Source organism: Nematocida ausubeli (assembly GCF_000738915.1).
Source record: "Nematocida ausubeli strain ERTm6 chromosome Unknown supercont2.4, whole genome shotgun sequence".
Classification (NCBI taxonomy): Eukaryota; Fungi; Microsporidia; genus Nematocida; species Nematocida ausubeli.
Window position 1 is genome coordinate 709832 of NW_026515637.1, and position 17295 is coordinate 727126.

The window sequence follows — 17295 nt, forward strand, 5'->3', positions numbered from 1 at the left end:
AAATAGACTAAACTATGGCATAAAAATCTTTTATGAAACTTTCACAGCAAGGGGATAGTAAGACAGTTATTGGAATAAGCGAAAGAGAGTTCTTCAAGGCACTGGTGGACGAGAATGGATTCTACCCGAAGGACAAGGAGGTTTCCATTGAAGAAATAGAAACATATGCGGATATCACAATGAAAGGGTGTAAAAATGGAAGTACTGTAATTGTAAGCATAATATTAACTGAGAACAGCCAATCAATCGATGCATGCAGAATATCCTTAAATAAAGAAGTATCTGCGTACGTGTCTGTCGATGTCTTAGTGGATTCTGGCTCAGCCCAAGAAATAGTTCAGTCCTGCCTGGCAGATGTGCAAAGAAAGCTAACACAGCCCAATTTAGTTCAATTATTCAAAAATAGACAGACTGTATCGCATAATATATATAGGGCTGGCAGTCGTGCCGTAAATAGGAAGATAGTTTCGTATGGTGTAATTGGAGAGAAGTATATTACATCTCCAATTCTACAGGAATTTGGGGCATCAGATGCAGTTCTAACTATTACCTCAGAAGATGAAAAAATAATTGAAGTAGAAATTGAGAAGGGATGCATTTCACCTGGCATGCTAGCCAGAATCATGCAGGATCACATGAATTAAACAAAACCCCAAAAACCCGGAAAATATCAGATGCACGCTTTGCAGGATGTACTTCAGATGCAAATTTGCATGCACACAAATATATGTTCATTAGATGGCCAGAATAACCCGAATGGCTTCAATTCATGTTTAATTTGGTTATATTCAGGCTACATAAATATAGGCGCATTTACAGATTAAATTAAACCCGAATTATCTATTCAATCTCATGTGCCTGCATGCACATAATTATTGCACACTAGAAGGTACTTCTGTGCTTGCACTCTCTATAAAATAAAATAAGTATTTATCTAAGGATTTTAATGCTTCTGGATATTTAGACTGTTTAAATCCGCATATCCATTGGATTATTCTTGTCTCTCTGTTTTCCTTTACTAATTTGTCTTGAATTATTTTGTGCTCATAAAAATTGGAAAGGCGTTTTTTATTTTCTCTGGAATCTAAAAAGTTCCTTCCTACCACATGCGAAGTTATATAAAATTTTAAGAAAAAAGTAAAAACGCCTTTATCCTTTCCAAAATTCCATTTTAGTGCATGGGCATTCCCAAAACACAAAAAAAACAGAATTCAGGCTATATAGAACTACTAAAACATAAACTTTTGAGTTATATCCATGGCTCTGTTCAATTTAGCCAAAAACAGCTAGAAATTCCTCTAAGTTAATCCATTTCTGCTGTGCTTATTTCAATGCTTACTGTAGAGTTATTACTACTCATTACATCCACAGTTTTCTTGTTTTTTCGCTTGGAGCCTGATTTCCCTAGCACTTTCCCGTGCCTTTTCTTCCCTGGATTGATGACTTTCTTAATGCAAATGTAAAGCACCACAGAAGACAAGAAGCATATTCCCACAGAAAGAAACAGAATATCCCAGACACTCTTTTTTACCACTTCCATTTTTACAAAAATAAATGAAACCAAAAGGCCTTCTGGCTGTGTTCCAGAAGCATCTGCAAAGAGAGGTATTTTCCACCCCAGAATACAAAGTCATCCAAGAATGCATAGACCAATTTCAGAACACTGTAGCGCACAGATATATTCTTGCACCTATTCTAGGCCAAGTAGCCCAGCTTACTTTACAAACTGCAAAAACGACAGCCAGAATTGTTACAGTTGCAGATATTCTGGCAGAAGCAATAGGCACGTCCATGGTGGATGCAATTGACAAAACAATTAGCATCCCACTGGATATAATGGAATATGCAATCCATACGCCAATAGTATGTGCAGGCCGGGTTTTGGGTTATCCTGGCGTGCCGTATAAAAGACACATTGATATACGAAAAAACAACCAGGCACTCAATTCTCTGCCAGAGACGAAGAAACAAGTTAAAGACCTAATTGTTGCTGTTCTTGAGGGAATTAAATATGACGATATTCTGCAGGAATATTCGCCGTATGCATGGAGGAATATTCGGGTTGCGTATACTCCCGGGGGGCTATTGGATGTAACTCGAATAGAATACAGCCCAAATAAGAAAGAAGTGCAATTTAATGCAGATATGTACAATGAAGCAGAAGACAAAATAGTTAGAAAGAAAAGTAAGTGGAGCATAAAGGAGAGTGCCCCAGAGGGTGTCACTGTGCACAAAGTAGAAGTGGCTGATATTTTATAGCTCCTGTCAATTCAGGCTATATCAGGCTATTTAGGCGACATAGTCAGGTTTATTCGCAATATACTAGGATATGCCCGCTAATTCTGTATATTTAATTAGGGCATACGAGTATATCACTGTCTGTGCTATTCAGATAGTACAAATGAACTGACGGTTATTTCTGCATATATGCATCTTTCCATATAATAAAAGTATTTAGGCTATATTCAGGTTATATCAGGCCATATCTTTCTGTAGGCATGAACATTTTCACTCTACTTGCACTAGATATCAATTAAATGCAATAGAAAAAAAGCCTTCAATTTATATCAATGCATATTTTAAAAAGTACGTGTTAAAAGTTTCTTGCCCTATTTATTCTACCGAAGTGAAATAAATACAGAACACCATGGATACATTCGAGTTATTCGGGTTCTGATTACCATATAAATGGGATGCCCCAATATAACCCGAATTAATTTAGAGTGATGCACTAATTGACGTATAATTAAAGGAGCAATTAATTAGACTAATTGTGCAATGGCAGGCTAGATTAAAATTAATTCATGTTTAATTTGCGCTTTAAGCCATAGTACATTCATATTTGTGCATTTAAGTGTGATAATTCGGGCTATACAACCCCTTAAGAATCTTCCAATTTAATTGTCTTTCTTCCACAGTATATCCCAATACAACCCGAATAAATACATTTCTACCTTAGTCCAATAATTATAAAAATGCAACCACATTTACTGGTCTTGTATCCCTACCTAGCCTAATTCTAGCATAAATGTCTTCATTTTAAACAGTTCCTCATAGCTTGGATTTAGTCCTTTAAAAATCTCTTCATTTCTCATAAAAATATAACCTTCATTTATTCCTGTATACTCCACTGTATGGCTGCCCTATTCGCCATGCACAGGCGTGCTTGCTTCCTTAATTCAACCCTTAGCTTCTGCTGCAAAGTTAAAAGTGCATCTGTCCTTTGCGTTTTCTGCAAGAGTCTGCCCAGAGCCCATCCCATAACCAATGGATTATCATCCGCAGGCACCTCAGACAATGCAGTCACTAACTTCTCATGCATCTCTGCATTCATAAGATCAATTACCTTCTCTATATCTGTCTTGGGAAGCCTTTTAAGTGCAGCGTATATTTGACTAGAGTTATCCCCTTCCAAAGCCACTTCTAACTCCTCAAGTGCACTTATCCTGTATATCTTCTTGTCTGCTGTTAATTCCTTTATTTCTGCTGCTTTCTCAGCAAGAGATCTTTCTTCAAAAAGTGTCGTGCTGTAATCTCCTTCTGTAAATAAAGAAATAGCCCTCTCACGAGTCACTAGCATATGTCTATCAATAATTGCAATTCTATTCTGGCCAGGCACTGCCCTTGTCTTTCCTGTTAAATATTCTATTTGTTTTACTTTCTCAAAGGTCTCCCGAAGGTAATAGACTAAACCGTAGCCAGTTGACACAATAAGCAGATTGTTCTGTAAGTATATTCCGGATGGATCGATTGGGTTTAGTGTCTTTCTGCATTCTCCGTGGCGTAGTCCCCAGACCTTCACTAATTTATCGCCTCCTAGCGTGTAAAGAAGGTCTTTCTCCATGCAGATGCACATGTCCACCACAGGCACAGAATGACCGTACAATGAAAGCACCTTTGTTCCGTCTATTTTATGCACTTTCACTGTACTGTCAGCAAGTGATGCAAATACAAGCGCACAATCCTGTGATACACGCACACAAATCACTTCATCTTCATATTCAAGTTCATCTACTTCAAAGGCCTCTGGCGTGTATGCTTCAGCACAGACAGACTTGTCTTTTTTTGCTTTTTCTGAAAGACCCAAATTAGCTCGCCTCTCCAGCAAAATAACTCTGTTCCCAGTGGATGCTGCAATTAATGCATCTTTCACATCAAGTGAAACAATTGCATCTTCAGACACATTTATCACTTGCATCTCTTCCCCATGAATATTTCTAACTGAAATATTTCCATCCTTCCTGCCAATGTAATACTTCCCATTATGCACAGATACGCACGTCATGCCTGTATCCTCAAATAATACTCTAGCTATGTCTAATGTGTCTAGTGCGTCTGTCTCTGGTGCAACTGCAAATACCTTTCCTTCTGTCTCTGTTATTCCCAGTACACTCCCTGAGTTGACAACCACAGCAATTAAATTATCACGGCCTCCTTCTACTGATGTAATATAGTCATTGCCTCTGTATACGTATATGCCATTATCTGCGAATAGTGCAACTGCCTTATTACAGAACACTTGCAAGGACGTAACAGGCCGGGTTGATTTAAATTGACCTTTTTCAACTATATTTCCCTCTGTTATACACATCCAGTGGTATTTACTCTTTGTGTCTCTTGCAAATATATATTCACCTTCTGTTGCCACGTGGGTTATCCTGTGGTTTAATTTCAGCTCTGCTTTTGTCTCTACATTTACGATGCACTCTGGTAGTATAGCATACAATGCATCGCTTGTCACCAGAAAATCAAGCATCCTGTTGCCTGATAGGGTTATTATATCTGGGTCTTCGAGTTTATTGAATAAATCAGTGATTTTATATGTGTGAACTATTCCTTGTTCTGTTCCTATGTGGATCTGTGAGTTGACTATTTTTACAACTCGAATTGGGATGGAAATATTAATTGTGCATAAAACACTCTCTATCCTTAAGTCTATCACAGTAAATGCAGACACAGAGTATACCACTGCAATTTCTGTTGTAGAGTCTATTCCAATTATCTTCTTCAGGTGCTCTCGGAAGCCAAATAGTTCACTTCCTTCTTGGTCTATGCACCTCACAACTCCATCTACGTGCCCTATGATAAATCTGGTTTCTTCCCCAGGAACTGCTCCAATTGCTGAGACTGCAGTGGGTGAATTCGGGCTATAATTTAATGCGTATTCAATGGAGAGCGTATCCACGTTCCAAACCAGAATATTTTCGTATGCCACGGAGACAATCTTATTTTCATTAATTCTTGCAGAGACTGATGCACTCTCTCCAATGCATGAAATACTCTTTGTGTATTTATAGTTGGCTATGTACTCATTCATCTTATGGAGTAAAAAATTTTCACTTTTCAGTTGATTTTTGGGGGTTAGTTTAGAGTGCGTGCTTAGGAGTAATCTGGGCCTATTAGGTGGTGATGGCGGGTTATTACTACACACAGGATTATCGGGTTATTTATATAATTTCCATAATGAAAGTCATTTTTATCTGGGTAATTTCTTTTTGGTTAAATTTGGACGTATACGCAGTGAAGTGCCTTTAGTTTAGCCAGATTATTCTGGGCTGTGCATTCTAGCACTCTTACCCAGAAATATTCCATATTCACTTAAGATACTCAAAACATAAGATATTTCTGCTGGAAAATAAACCAGAATAACCCGAAATAACAAATAACCAGATATAACTGCATAAAAACAAACAACAACCAATAATAACTTATTTGAATCTTTATTTATTTAATTATAGTGCTTCATATTGTGTCCATTGATTTGATCTGATTTTATATAGAATCCTGTGCCCACACTCAACACACCGCACAGCATCCTTCGGTCCAAGTATTGCTATTTTGTTGCATTCTGAGCACTGGTAGCTGCATTTCCGCTCTTCTTCGTTCATTTCTGCAGAAATAAAATATTTTCGGGTTATATTCTGGGCCCATTCCCAGGGGAGCTGTCCCCTTCATATCCACTATGGTAATAATTAGGCGGATATGGACTGCCCCGAAGGATCCTGTCATAGCCATAACCTGGCTCATGACTTTTATAATAGCCCGAATCGTGGGGGAATCTTTCTGGTGTGTCATAAATTCTGTTTACGTCGTTCATATACGGCGTATTAAGGTACTGCTGAATCAGGTTCTCGTGCTGCTTTATAATGGGCTGCAACTTAGGCGTAGCGAATGTATATACATGTCCTGTTTCAGAGGCCACCACCAAAAGAATTTCACACTTTGTTAAGACATTCAGCTCATATGCTTTTTTCATGATGCCCTTCTTTCTTTTACTGAATGTCACTCCTCTGCGTCCTTTATCCTTTATGAAATCCATGCGAATCTTTTTTCTTCCTTTTACTCTGCTTGGGTCGTCATCGCTTTCAGCAGAGTCTTCATTGTCTTCTTTCCGGAAGAACCGTAGGCTAGACATGGCGGCTGCAGATTTCTGTCGGTCAGATGGGTGCACCTCCTGCGGGGATGCTAAATGTGTTGTAACTGGACTGTGTGCTGGGTGACTTGGAGGCGAATGAAACCCAAGCATTTTGTCCCTCTCTATCTCCTGCCCAATAGATAGCAAGGATGCCCCAGATATACTATTACTTCTGAACTGTCTGCTGGGAAATGGCTGTGCATACATTCTTCCCTCCCTTCTTTCATTTTCTTTGCGGGTCTGTGAAGATGTCTCCATAATGGGCGACCTCTCCTCTGGGTAAGGCCTATCATACATATGTGCGTATTCTTCATTTCTTCTGTATTGGTAATCTTTGTTTTGATTATATCTGTAGTCCTCTGATGCTCTCTCTTCATATTCGGGCTTCTCTTGATATTCTCTATATCCCGGTGTGTGGTATTTTTCATCTACTCCATTATGATAGGCTCCTTTCTGCTTGTGCCGTTCATTTCTTTCATAAGATGGGCTGATCCTAGGAGAACTATCATCTCGTGAGTACCTCGGTTCTGCCATTTACAGGGGCACACAAAATTACTAAATATATTTTTCTAAAATAGGAAAATCCAAGTTTAATTTTCAAAATTATAAATATTATTTTCTTTATGATTGCCATGCACATTAAAGAAATATGGCCAGAGCCGCCTCTCCCAAAAAAAGTGCAGGATGTGCCCAGAATCCCAAAAGTAATTGAAGCCTTTCAAAGGACGCTTTTCCAAGAAGAAGTACAAGAGACAGAAAGAAAATTGAGTGATGTCATATCTGATATCACGTCTCTTTTCACTGAATCTGTGCAGAACTCGGTGCTTGTGAAGAATCCTCGGGGAATTGAAGGAGAAGTTAAAAAAATAGCAAAATTATACGAAGAAATAAATTTAATTATAAGCAGTAAAAGGGAGATAGAAGCAAAGGAAAGGGTTGTGCATTTAGTTAAAAAACAAATAAAAAAAAAGCAAAACCTAATTAACAAACTAAATTTAAATGAAAAAACAAAAAGAAAAGAAATTGCAGAGTAGTTTTAGTTTTACATAGAGAAGGTTTAGAAAAAAAAAGAAAAAAGGAAGAAAAAAAGAAGAGAAAAAAGGGAGTTAGAGGAGCAGGAAGATGAGGAATTGTATTTATTTGCGGGTAATTTATGGTTCCGTGAATTAAAGGGTTAGTGCATCTCTAGATTCTTAATAAATAGTGGCTTTAGACTTATTCTATGTTGGGCTAATTTTAGGCTAATTGGTAGTTATAAAATGACTTATTGTGGATTACTTATTTGGGAGATGACTTGCCTAAAAAGGAAATATTAATTCTGTAATTGAAAATCTAATTAGTTTAAATTGGAAATTCAATTAAGCGTATTTTTTGGTAATTATGTGCCTACTTCTAATTAATGTATTTCGGGTGTAATGAAACAGCCTGAAATAGCCTCTGTGCTAAAAATATTTTGAGCTCTTAAAGGATCCTCTTCCTCTAAAACTGCTAGAAAATTGAAGAAAAATATGCAAAAATTGCATGTGCAGCGAATGAACTATTCTGGTTAAATTGAGCTATATTCAGACATACATGCGAATAACCCGAATACACAAACAAGTACTATACATTTAGACTGATATAATAGAATAGCATATTGTTATGAAAATGTGTTGCGGTGCAGTCGGTCACTAGTTTGGTCTAAATATATCCCAGCTTACTTGGTCTCAAAAATAAGCCAAGTTTATTCATACTTGTAAATATTATAGAAATATTGTCTAACACAAGTTCATAGCAAATAATATGCATGCGTGTCAATATATGCCATGATATACTACATAGAGAATTATATCTGGCTATATATTCGGGCTATATTAGGAAGAGAAGCACTTTTGTTGTGTTTTACAGTAAGTTTAATTAATATTAATGTGTCATAGTGTAATTGAAACCGGATATAACCTGAATATTAACCCAGAACCTGCCTAGACTGTTTGGATATTCTATATTTACATTTTATAATTAAAAGCCTTCTATAGCTCCATTGAAATTGGGCTATTTTAAATCCTCAGCAATAACAAGAAAATATCCAAAGAGTGGGCATTTCACTATTGTTAAAAGCAATATAACCCGAATAGCAGTGTATATCCTGCATATATTGGGGATTTTCTATCCTATACTTAAATATAACCCGAATATTGTCTAAATCTATCCTAAATTCAGCCTAAGCTCTTGCGTTATTACACTTATATAACCTAAATACTTCAAGATATCCCGAATAACCCAGTATAACATAGACAAATGATGACATAACCAAATAACCAGAATTTATATAACTCAAAGTTAATTAATCTTGCACTCTGAATCTTTCGATTGATTCGAAAACATCTCCAGAGATTATGCAGAAATCATATCTTTAAAGATCTATTGTTTGCATCCAAGGCATGCATGGTCTCTAAATATTGCAGAATCTTGATTTTACCTTGTCTTTGCTGAAGAATTAAAAATAAAACACTTTTCATAAGATATTCATGCAGAAATATGTGTACGTGTTTGATTTATTCAAAAAAATAAAAGAAAATATTCGGGCTATATAGAGCAAAAGAAAGACATACAGACAAAAAAGAAGCAAGCTATACCCATAAAGAAATATTCAGACTGTATATGAAAAAAAGAGTAGTCAAGTTATATACAGGTTAATCCAGAGCTACAGTGCTAGATTAGCAAAAAAGCAGCATATTTAATTCGGGTTATAAGATGTAAATAGAAGAAGCAGCAGAAACCAATATAATCCAAGTAGTCTCCAGAGATTGAGCACTGGCGTATATAGAATATAGATATGCAACAAGAGATAACCCGAAATAACTAATAACTAATAAATAACCCATATCTAACTTATTTTTTAAAAACCAAGATATAACCGTATAAAATAACAAATAACCGATAAATAACCCAAATGAATAACCATATAAAATCAAATAGAATCTGAACATAACAAAATATAGCCACATATAATTAATAAATAACCAATAAATAACATAACCAAAGACACTTTATGTCTCTCACTCACTTATTCCTTCACTCCTCCACATAACCAAGAAGCAAACAAGCAATGGGCCTGCCCAAAAATATAAAATATTTTACATATTCCTAGCATAAAATAAAAATCAACCAAAGTATACCACATCCCCCAAAAAACCCACATAAAATGCACTAACCCGAAAACAACCAAGAAAACACCGCACACACCCAACAATAAAAACAAAAAGAAACAATCACTCACTGATTTTTACCATAAAAACATGCAAGAACCCAATATAATCCAGAGTGACCTGAGTAAAGCATCAATTCCCCCATGGAAGAAATATAAACACTCTTTAATTGAAAAGAAATAATTGAATAAGATTAAATATCCACTCTTAGTCACGTATACCATACGCTTTCATTACCACGCATGTATCTATTTTTTTTATTTACAGAGAATGAAGCAAGCCCCAGTTGGACCAGAGGAAAGAAAATCTATTTTAAAGAAGATATATCATGCTCTACGGCAGTCCCCCATGTTCACACACTATTCTGTAGAGCATATCAGGGACTCAGCCATAAAATCAGAACAGCTGACATTTAACAGGTCATACACTAAGCAAGAGTACATGCAGGCAATGCATGCTAAGCTAGCCAAGATAGAAAAGAGCTATGTAATGAATGCAGAAGAAATTCTTCGGGAAATGGGAAATAAGTCTGGGCAGGTCTTACCAGAGCCAATTCACATCACAAGGCCAATGGGAATATTCAGGGACCAAATGGAAAAGCCACCTAACCCAGATATGGATGAGTACCAGATGCACATTCCAAAAAAACCAGAGTTTGTTTCCCTGACAGGAGGCACAAACAGAGGGATAAACTTCTCATTTATTCCAGATGACCCGCATGCAGGCCGGGCCCAGCCCAGGAGTAGCACGCCCCACATGCAGCCAGAAATAACCCGAATGACAGTCCCGCCAGGAATGGGTCTAGGGGGAGGCGATATACCAGGGGCCCCATCAGGCTACTCTCATGCGATGCCCATTAATACAACAATTACAGGCACAGAAATGTATCCAGGGCATGTCAATGTAGGCACACACTTAAACAGCAGCGCAGGAAGTAGTCATATAAACAATGGGCACTTAAATAACAGCACAGGAAATAGTGGACATATAAATAACAGTATAGGAAGTAGTCACTTAAATAGTAGTCATAAAAACAACGGCCATATAACTAACAGCCACATAAACAATGGGCATGCAGGAAGTAGCGCAGTAAACAACAACGTAGGGCACACACAATTCCTTAACCCGGAGACCAGATATAACCCGAAGATGGGCATGCACGGGATAAATGGTGCCCCAGGGCAGTATGGGTTTATTAATGTAGGAAAAACAAGAAACACTTCGATTGGGATGGGTGCACCTGGGGGCAGGCCTGCCCCAATGAACCACAACATCATAAAGATAGATCCTTTGACAGACCTGGGTTCGATCCCAAGCACACGCGAGGGCAGAAGTGAAATGAACATAAATCCAGTCGAAGTGAATGGCATGAATATGCAGAGGGATGCACTAGGGGGCATGAACAAAAGCATAAGCCAAAGTATAGGAAGATTAGAGCCCTTTATGCCGATAGGTGGATTTTCAACAGAAGGTGAAGCAAATGCATTTCCCAGAATGGGGATGGAGCACTTTCCAGAGGGGCAGCCAATTAATATGGGCCTGGGGGGTATTTCTTTGGGAAGTGTTTTGCACAGAACAGGTGCTGCGGGTAGCACAAATACAGCAGCAAAAATGAACAGCACAAGGGCCCCAGGCACACAGTTTGCAAAGGGCGCAGGAGTGCATGAAATAAAGCCTGTTAAGGTGCGGCAGGAAGAAAAGGCAAAAGTGCGCCCTAAATTGGATAAAATAGAGTCACCCCTTCAGGAAGTATCTGCAGAGTCTTCACCCAGGCCAGCGAGCAAGAAAAAAGAAAGCCAGACAGAACAAGAACTGAAGAAAATATCAGAAGAAATTGAAAAAATGAACGAAGTCCTGGTCACGCATCAAAGCATCTTCCCAAGATGGGAGAAACAAAGGAATCTTTTCTACAGCCTGGAAGATGTGCTAAATGCAAAGATAAAGAACCCAAATGAAGAAATAGAAAATATCCAGGGAATATTCCAGCAAATGAAAAAGCACATAATAGTACTCACGCAAGAGATAAAGGAAGGAGACTCCCTTACGTTTAAAAAGAGAATGGGAAGAATCTCAAATGCATTTGTGCAGAAGCAAAAGACAGAGCCAGAGTACCAATTTATGACAACAGAGGAGTTACTTCTAGAATATAACTAGCCAGGTCATACAGAAGGGTCTTGTGTCTTTGGCAAAGGTCCATTCGGGTTGACAGATAAACCCGAAATAACCGAACCCGAAATAAATAAATAATATTGCAGTTGAACTAATTATTACACAATTATATATGGGCATGCGTGGTGATACTGTGATGTAAAGTGGTATAATGTGAGAGTGAATTAAAAATAAGCAGATGGAATATTTATGTGATAGAATATGGCTAATTATAACAGGAGTGATAATAATATGGCTAATTATAACAGTAGTAGTAAACAGAAAAAAACTACACAAAAAACAACTAAAAGATACCCAAAAATCAAAAATACACCCAAGACAAACACTCAAAAATCAAAAAAAACCAATTTATTAATATTCAAACGAATCAATCATTTACTGATCGATCTGATTCTATCTTCCTTCTAATATTCGCTGAGAGTTCATTGACATTTTTACTAATTAGTTCTGCATGGTTCTTTATATTATCCAAATTAATAAATTCTTCATTATTCTTCCCATAGTTATAAGAGAGCTTGTCTTCAACACAAAGACTCTTCTCCATCATTTTTGCATGCAGTTCTGCTAGGGTTTTCCCATGCAGGTGATAAAAGAACATTAAAAATGCTTCGATTTTCTCCTGGCCTTTACTAATGTTGTAATCTGTAGACTCAAAGAACTTTATAATATTTTGATTATCCGGGTTATTATACACAAGCAATAAAGACTGTAAAAGGTCACTATTTGCATCCATTTTGCTTGGGTTTTTCTCCCCAAAGAATTCTAAGAATTTAGTTACATGCACAGGAATAATTGAACTATGCAGTTTCTCAGCCAGAATAGCAGGAGTATTCAATTCACTATGATATTTACTTATATTGTTTATGTGGCCCTTTATGTTGTTAATTATAGCAATATTTTTCTGAAGGATTTTAATGCACATCCCAGGGGGAAGCACCATACTGCACCTAGGAATAGATTCCTTAGGGATTCCATCGAATATGCCATGAATCTCTTTCTCGTAAATCGTATACAGATGCTCTAATACTTTCGCAATTTTATATCTGTTCAGATTAAACTGTTTATCTTCTGGACCAATATATGTGGCTGCAGCCTGTATCCTATTTGTCACATCAGAGAACAAATTAATTGCATATTTCTTGGCTTCATTATAGTAAGTTGCATTTGTGAATATATTTGTGTCATCCTGGGACACTTTATAATTCTGCACCTTCCCAGAGAAAGTGATCATAGAGTGAAGGATTGTTGGAATTACTCGATTATTTTCACTGTACATCCTGTACTTTCCATTTGCGTATGCAGGGACATGGAATAGCATAGGGAGTGTGATATTTGAAGAACTCATGATATCTGTGAGAATGCTTTCACTTAGTCTTTCCATAATAGAACTATCCACTAACTCATCAATTACCCCAGATATTTCACTATGTGTTAGGTTACTCTGTGGTATAACAGGAAGTACATTTAGTACAGCAGCACTTGGGCTACTAGTAGGATTATTCATAGTAGGATTACTGTTGTAATTTGTCTTAGATGGATTACTTTTATAATTAGGCTGGGATGGGTTACTGTTAGACTTGGTCATAGTAGGGTTACTGTTAGAATTAGTCTTAGATGGGTTACTGTTATAATTAGGCTGGGGTGAGTTGCTGTTAGGATTGGCCTTAGGCAGGCTATCGCTACTAATAGTCTTACTGTTATATTTAGTCTTATCAGGAACACTGTTATAATTAGTCTGTATGGGCTTAGTCGTAGTAGACTCGCTTGCAGCTGGTTTCTCATCGTGTGGTGAATCCTTAAATATATAGACATGCCGCATTTCTCCCACATTATACATATGGCTAGTTAGAACACGACTGCCTTGGCTTATATATGGATTATTTCTGGTTACCCTTTTTATTATCTTTCCTGCTGTATCTGGTGCATTACTGATCTGCTCTTCATATTGCTTAATTAAATCACTCTGTATCTCTGCCTTATATTCTGCACATTCTTCTGACTGCACAGTTTTCTTAATTGATTCCAGCAGAAATTCACTAATTGGACTATTATATATACGGGTACTATTTGCCTTTAATTCAGTCATAAATAGGTCTCGCTTATTTATATTTGAAGAAAGATTATCTTCAGAGATAACAATAGTAGGGACAGGCTCCCAGTCGTATAATTTCGGACTAGTCACTGCAGATGCCCTTATATTCATATATTTATCTAGTAAATTATCCGTTAGAATATTTCCTGTTTCAGAAGGATTATTGTCTCCTTGTATTATGCTTGCTTGCAGGTGGTTGAATATTTTAATTGAGTTAGAATATTCGGATACTTGGTGCATCCATTCCTTCAGTAAAATATTCTTGCTGATCTCCATGAAGACAAGAAGGTCTTCTTGGTCTGCAGGTGATCTACGGTGTAACTGTGCATATATATTCTTGGAGATAATATTTAGTGCATTATTTGCGAGTATTAAGAGGTTAGTCTGCATGGGAATAAGTGTTTCAGTTAGGACTATTTTTAGGTTGTGGTTTATGTCCATATTATTTGCTACTAATAAATATGTGATTAGGTTGTCATTTCTTAGTGATGCCTTCATGTTCTCTAGTTTTTGCATTTCTATGTTGTAGTTTGGGTCTATGACTTGGTTTGCCACAGCAGACAGGTACTTTAAATAGTGCGATGAGAACAAGTCCATTACCCCAATGGTTTTATGTATGATTGTGACCATTTTATGGAGGATTATGGCGGCACTCTTTCCCTTCGGGTTATCTCGGGTTTTTGCGATCTTCTTCTGGGTATTTTGAGGTTTGGGCGCACTAAGGTCTGGTCTAGCTTGATATAGACTAAAATCCTTTAATTTGTCCGTTAATAAAACGGTCAGCTCATTAAAGTCGTATTCCTGGAGGGTTTCAGTGATTGGTGTGACGAACTGCCTGAAACTGTCGTATTTTAGGTTCATGGACATCTGGTAGAAGGAAAGTACGTTTACAATGTAGGGCTTCATGAGTTTTGAGAATATTTTGGAGCCAATCTTGTGCGACTTAATTAAAGTGTGTGCTAAGTCAAGGTTCTCCAAGGTGCGCATTTTATTCACAATGGAGCTAAGCTTGTAGCTTGCATGGACACTTAGCAGATTTGTGTACTTCTGGTTATTTTTTCTGTAGTCTGATTCAGGTTTAGATCGGGTTATAACGGGTTTTGATTTTGTTTCGTTATTTTTAGTACCTAGTACATCTGTAGTATGGCTGTCACTATATAAATCATTATTGTCTGGGTACACATCATAGGTCATGACCTTGTACCAGTCTTCAATTAATTTATGATTATTTAATGTGCTTCCATCAGAAAGGTAGAAGAACATCTTATCCGCATGCATTGGGAGTGATGCATTCTTGAAGCCTATTGTGTCATAACCCTCTATCTCTGATAGGCCATCACAATATTGCGTAAAGAATTCCGTGTCGTGAATTATTTCTGGGAATCTCTGCTTTCCCGGGATCTTATTCGATGAGATCTTTTTTATGGGCTTAAGACCCTTAGACGATGATAGAATTCCTTGCAGCACCTTCAGATGCTCTCTGTCATGCGTTTTCGAGTTTAACTGGTTTTTCCTAAATGGATTATTATTATTATTCATATTATTATAAATATCCAAAAGAAAAGAGTATTCTTTGATTGAATGCAAAAATTCGTAAGTGAAGGCTTTAAAACTGTTTCTTTTTGTGATTCTACGAAAACCCTTTAAATTAACTGCCTGCAAATTATTTATCTCCGGGTAAAAGCCAGAATCAGATGGCTTATAATTCGTGTATATTGTATTTATGTATATGCGTATATTGTTAATTAAGTCTTCATTCTCTGGTCCTGTCATTTTCATGCGGTTTATAAGGGTCTGGTATATTGTCACAGTAGAATGTCCTTTTCTCACCCTGTGCCTTCTATTTATCGGGCTTTTCTCATGCTTTTTCAATATGCCCTTTGTAGCAGGCGTATAAGAGTCTATTCTCCCTATCATAACTCTATCTTTAGACGGGAATATTTCAACAAAATGAATTATTGCTGTTTTTCCGTTATTTTTTATCTCTTCAATTATAACCGTTTTATTTAGGTCTAATTCAAACGTACTCTGCACCAATATATTAGGTTCTTCTTGGCCCTGCTTACTGTTGAAGTAATTATTCGTGCTTTCTATTAGGGTAGTATTTATGTGGTGTAGATTCGGATTTTCAGCCTTAGTGTGCACATACACTGGGTCTACGGCTGTCATATGCACCTTATTACAGCAGCCCCATAGGCCCGTATATATTTGCGTCTTAGATGTGTCTACAATTATATACGGGTTATTTTTGTCACTAGACACCATATAATCAGGCGCAGAGACAGAATTACCTGAAATCACAAAGGAAGTGATCATGGGAAAGGTGTTTTTTGTTGATTCTTTATCCATTACTGTAAGAATGTGCGTAGAAGGGTCTTTTGATTTACTTATAATATATTCCATCCCATCTAACGGTATTTTCACTAGACCCAAGCCCGAAAAATAAGAATTCACAAGGACATGGTTTCCCTTATAGGGATATTGTGTGTTTTCTGGGATATCTATGGAAATATTATCAGATGTGTATTTCTTCCATATATTCATGGTCCCTGGAGTGTTCTGCTGGTTTATTTCGCCTTCCAAGACAATAAACGGGTTATCTCGGGTTATATCGGGTTTTGAAATATATTTCTCACACGCGTTAGTGGAGTGTGTTAAGGAAAGCCATTCTTGGAATATGATGGGCGCCTTATGGAATGTCTTCTTAATTGGCTTAACATGGCTTAGTGTCATATTATATGCAGTGCCATATTTAAATTGGGATTTATGCGGGTTATGGTGTTTTCTTGCAGTACTTCTGGCTATTCGAGTTTTAATCAGGTTATCTCCGGTTATCTCGGGCGTGATTGCCGGGTTATCAAGGAGTTTTCTGCTAAAATACCTTGTATCTTCATTTATTCCGAATATCTGACTATTTCCTGATAGATTAGTATGCGTACTCACTGCATCCGGGTGCACGCCCTGCAGTGGCTGGAATAATTCCAGCGAGGTCAGCATTAATCCGTATATAAAACTAAAAATATAATTAAAATTCATAAAAATATAAAAGCATTCAAATTTATATAAGAGAACTGATATAAAATGAAGAGATTTGTTTTATGCTATATTATATAACCCAAATTATATAGGAATAGTGAGGATTAAGTTCTGCACTAAGTGGAATATATTGTGGTAGGAAGGGATTAAGTTCTGCACTATGTGGATTAAGTCTTGTAAAATTTATAATAAAGTGGAAAAAGTCTTGTCATTTATAGACATATAGTGGATTAAGTTTTGCCATTTTATATTTAAAAATAATAAGTCTTGTATATGTGGCATAAGTCTTGTAAAATTTATAATAAAGTGGAAAAAGCCTTGCACTATATAGAATATATTGTGCACTAAGTGTAATAAGTCTTGCATTCCACGGAATAAATTATGTACTAAGTGGA

General features: G+C 36.9%; 9 protein-coding genes across 9 annotated transcripts; 4 read left to right on the forward strand and 5 right to left on the reverse strand.

Annotated features, from left to right (window-relative positions):
* Positions 1-32: 32 nt before the first annotated feature.
* NESG_01937 (uncharacterized protein) lies at positions 33-644 on the forward strand (the record flags this gene model as incomplete). The annotated part of the gene is made up of 1 exon (XM_053049553.1): positions 33-644. One exon carries the CDS (start codon positions 33-35, stop codon positions 642-644), a length of 612 nt encoding a protein of 203 aa, XP_052904503.1.
* A 659-nt stretch (positions 645-1303) lies between these two features.
* On the reverse strand, positions 1304-1540 carry NESG_01938 (uncharacterized protein; the record flags this gene model as incomplete). Its single annotated transcript, XM_053049554.1, has 1 exon — positions 1304-1540. One exon carries the CDS (start codon positions 1538-1540, stop codon positions 1304-1306), a length of 237 nt encoding a protein of 78 aa, XP_052904504.1.
* Positions 1541-1554: 14 nt separating this feature from the next.
* On the forward strand, positions 1555-2259 carry NESG_01939 (uncharacterized protein; the record flags this gene model as incomplete). Its single annotated transcript, XM_053049555.1, has 1 exon — positions 1555-2259. The coding sequence occupies one exon, from the start codon at positions 1555-1557 to the stop codon at positions 2257-2259; it is 705 nt and encodes a 234-aa protein (XP_052904505.1).
* Positions 2260-3112: 853 nt separating this feature from the next.
* NESG_01940 (uncharacterized protein) lies at positions 3113-5317 on the reverse strand (the record flags this gene model as incomplete). The annotated part of the gene is made up of 1 exon (XM_053049556.1): positions 3113-5317. One exon carries the CDS (start codon positions 5315-5317, stop codon positions 3113-3115), a length of 2205 nt encoding a protein of 734 aa, XP_052904506.1.
* Positions 5318-5732: 415 nt separating this feature from the next.
* Positions 5733-5888, reverse strand: NESG_01941 (uncharacterized protein; the record flags this gene model as incomplete). The annotated part of the gene is made up of 1 exon (XM_053049557.1): positions 5733-5888. One exon carries the CDS (start codon positions 5886-5888, stop codon positions 5733-5735), a length of 156 nt encoding a protein of 51 aa, XP_052904507.1.
* A 26-nt stretch (positions 5889-5914) lies between these two features.
* NESG_01942 (uncharacterized protein) lies at positions 5915-6949 on the reverse strand (the record flags this gene model as incomplete). The annotated part of the gene is made up of 1 exon (XM_053049558.1): positions 5915-6949. One exon carries the CDS (start codon positions 6947-6949, stop codon positions 5915-5917), a length of 1035 nt encoding a protein of 344 aa, XP_052904508.1.
* Positions 6950-7038: 89 nt separating this feature from the next.
* Positions 7039-7449, forward strand: NESG_01943 (uncharacterized protein; the record flags this gene model as incomplete). Its single annotated transcript, XM_053049559.1, has 1 exon — positions 7039-7449. The coding sequence occupies one exon, from the start codon at positions 7039-7041 to the stop codon at positions 7447-7449; it is 411 nt and encodes a 136-aa protein (XP_052904509.1).
* Positions 7450-9873: 2424 nt separating this feature from the next.
* On the forward strand, positions 9874-11757 carry NESG_01944 (uncharacterized protein; the record flags this gene model as incomplete). The annotated part of the gene is made up of 1 exon (XM_053049560.1): positions 9874-11757. One exon carries the CDS (start codon positions 9874-9876, stop codon positions 11755-11757), a length of 1884 nt encoding a protein of 627 aa, XP_052904510.1.
* A 382-nt stretch (positions 11758-12139) lies between these two features.
* NESG_01945 (uncharacterized protein) lies at positions 12140-16900 on the reverse strand (the record flags this gene model as incomplete). The annotated part of the gene is made up of 1 exon (XM_053049561.1): positions 12140-16900. The coding sequence occupies one exon, from the start codon at positions 16898-16900 to the stop codon at positions 12140-12142; it is 4761 nt and encodes a 1586-aa protein (XP_052904511.1).
* Between the last annotated feature and the right edge of the window lie 395 nt (positions 16901-17295).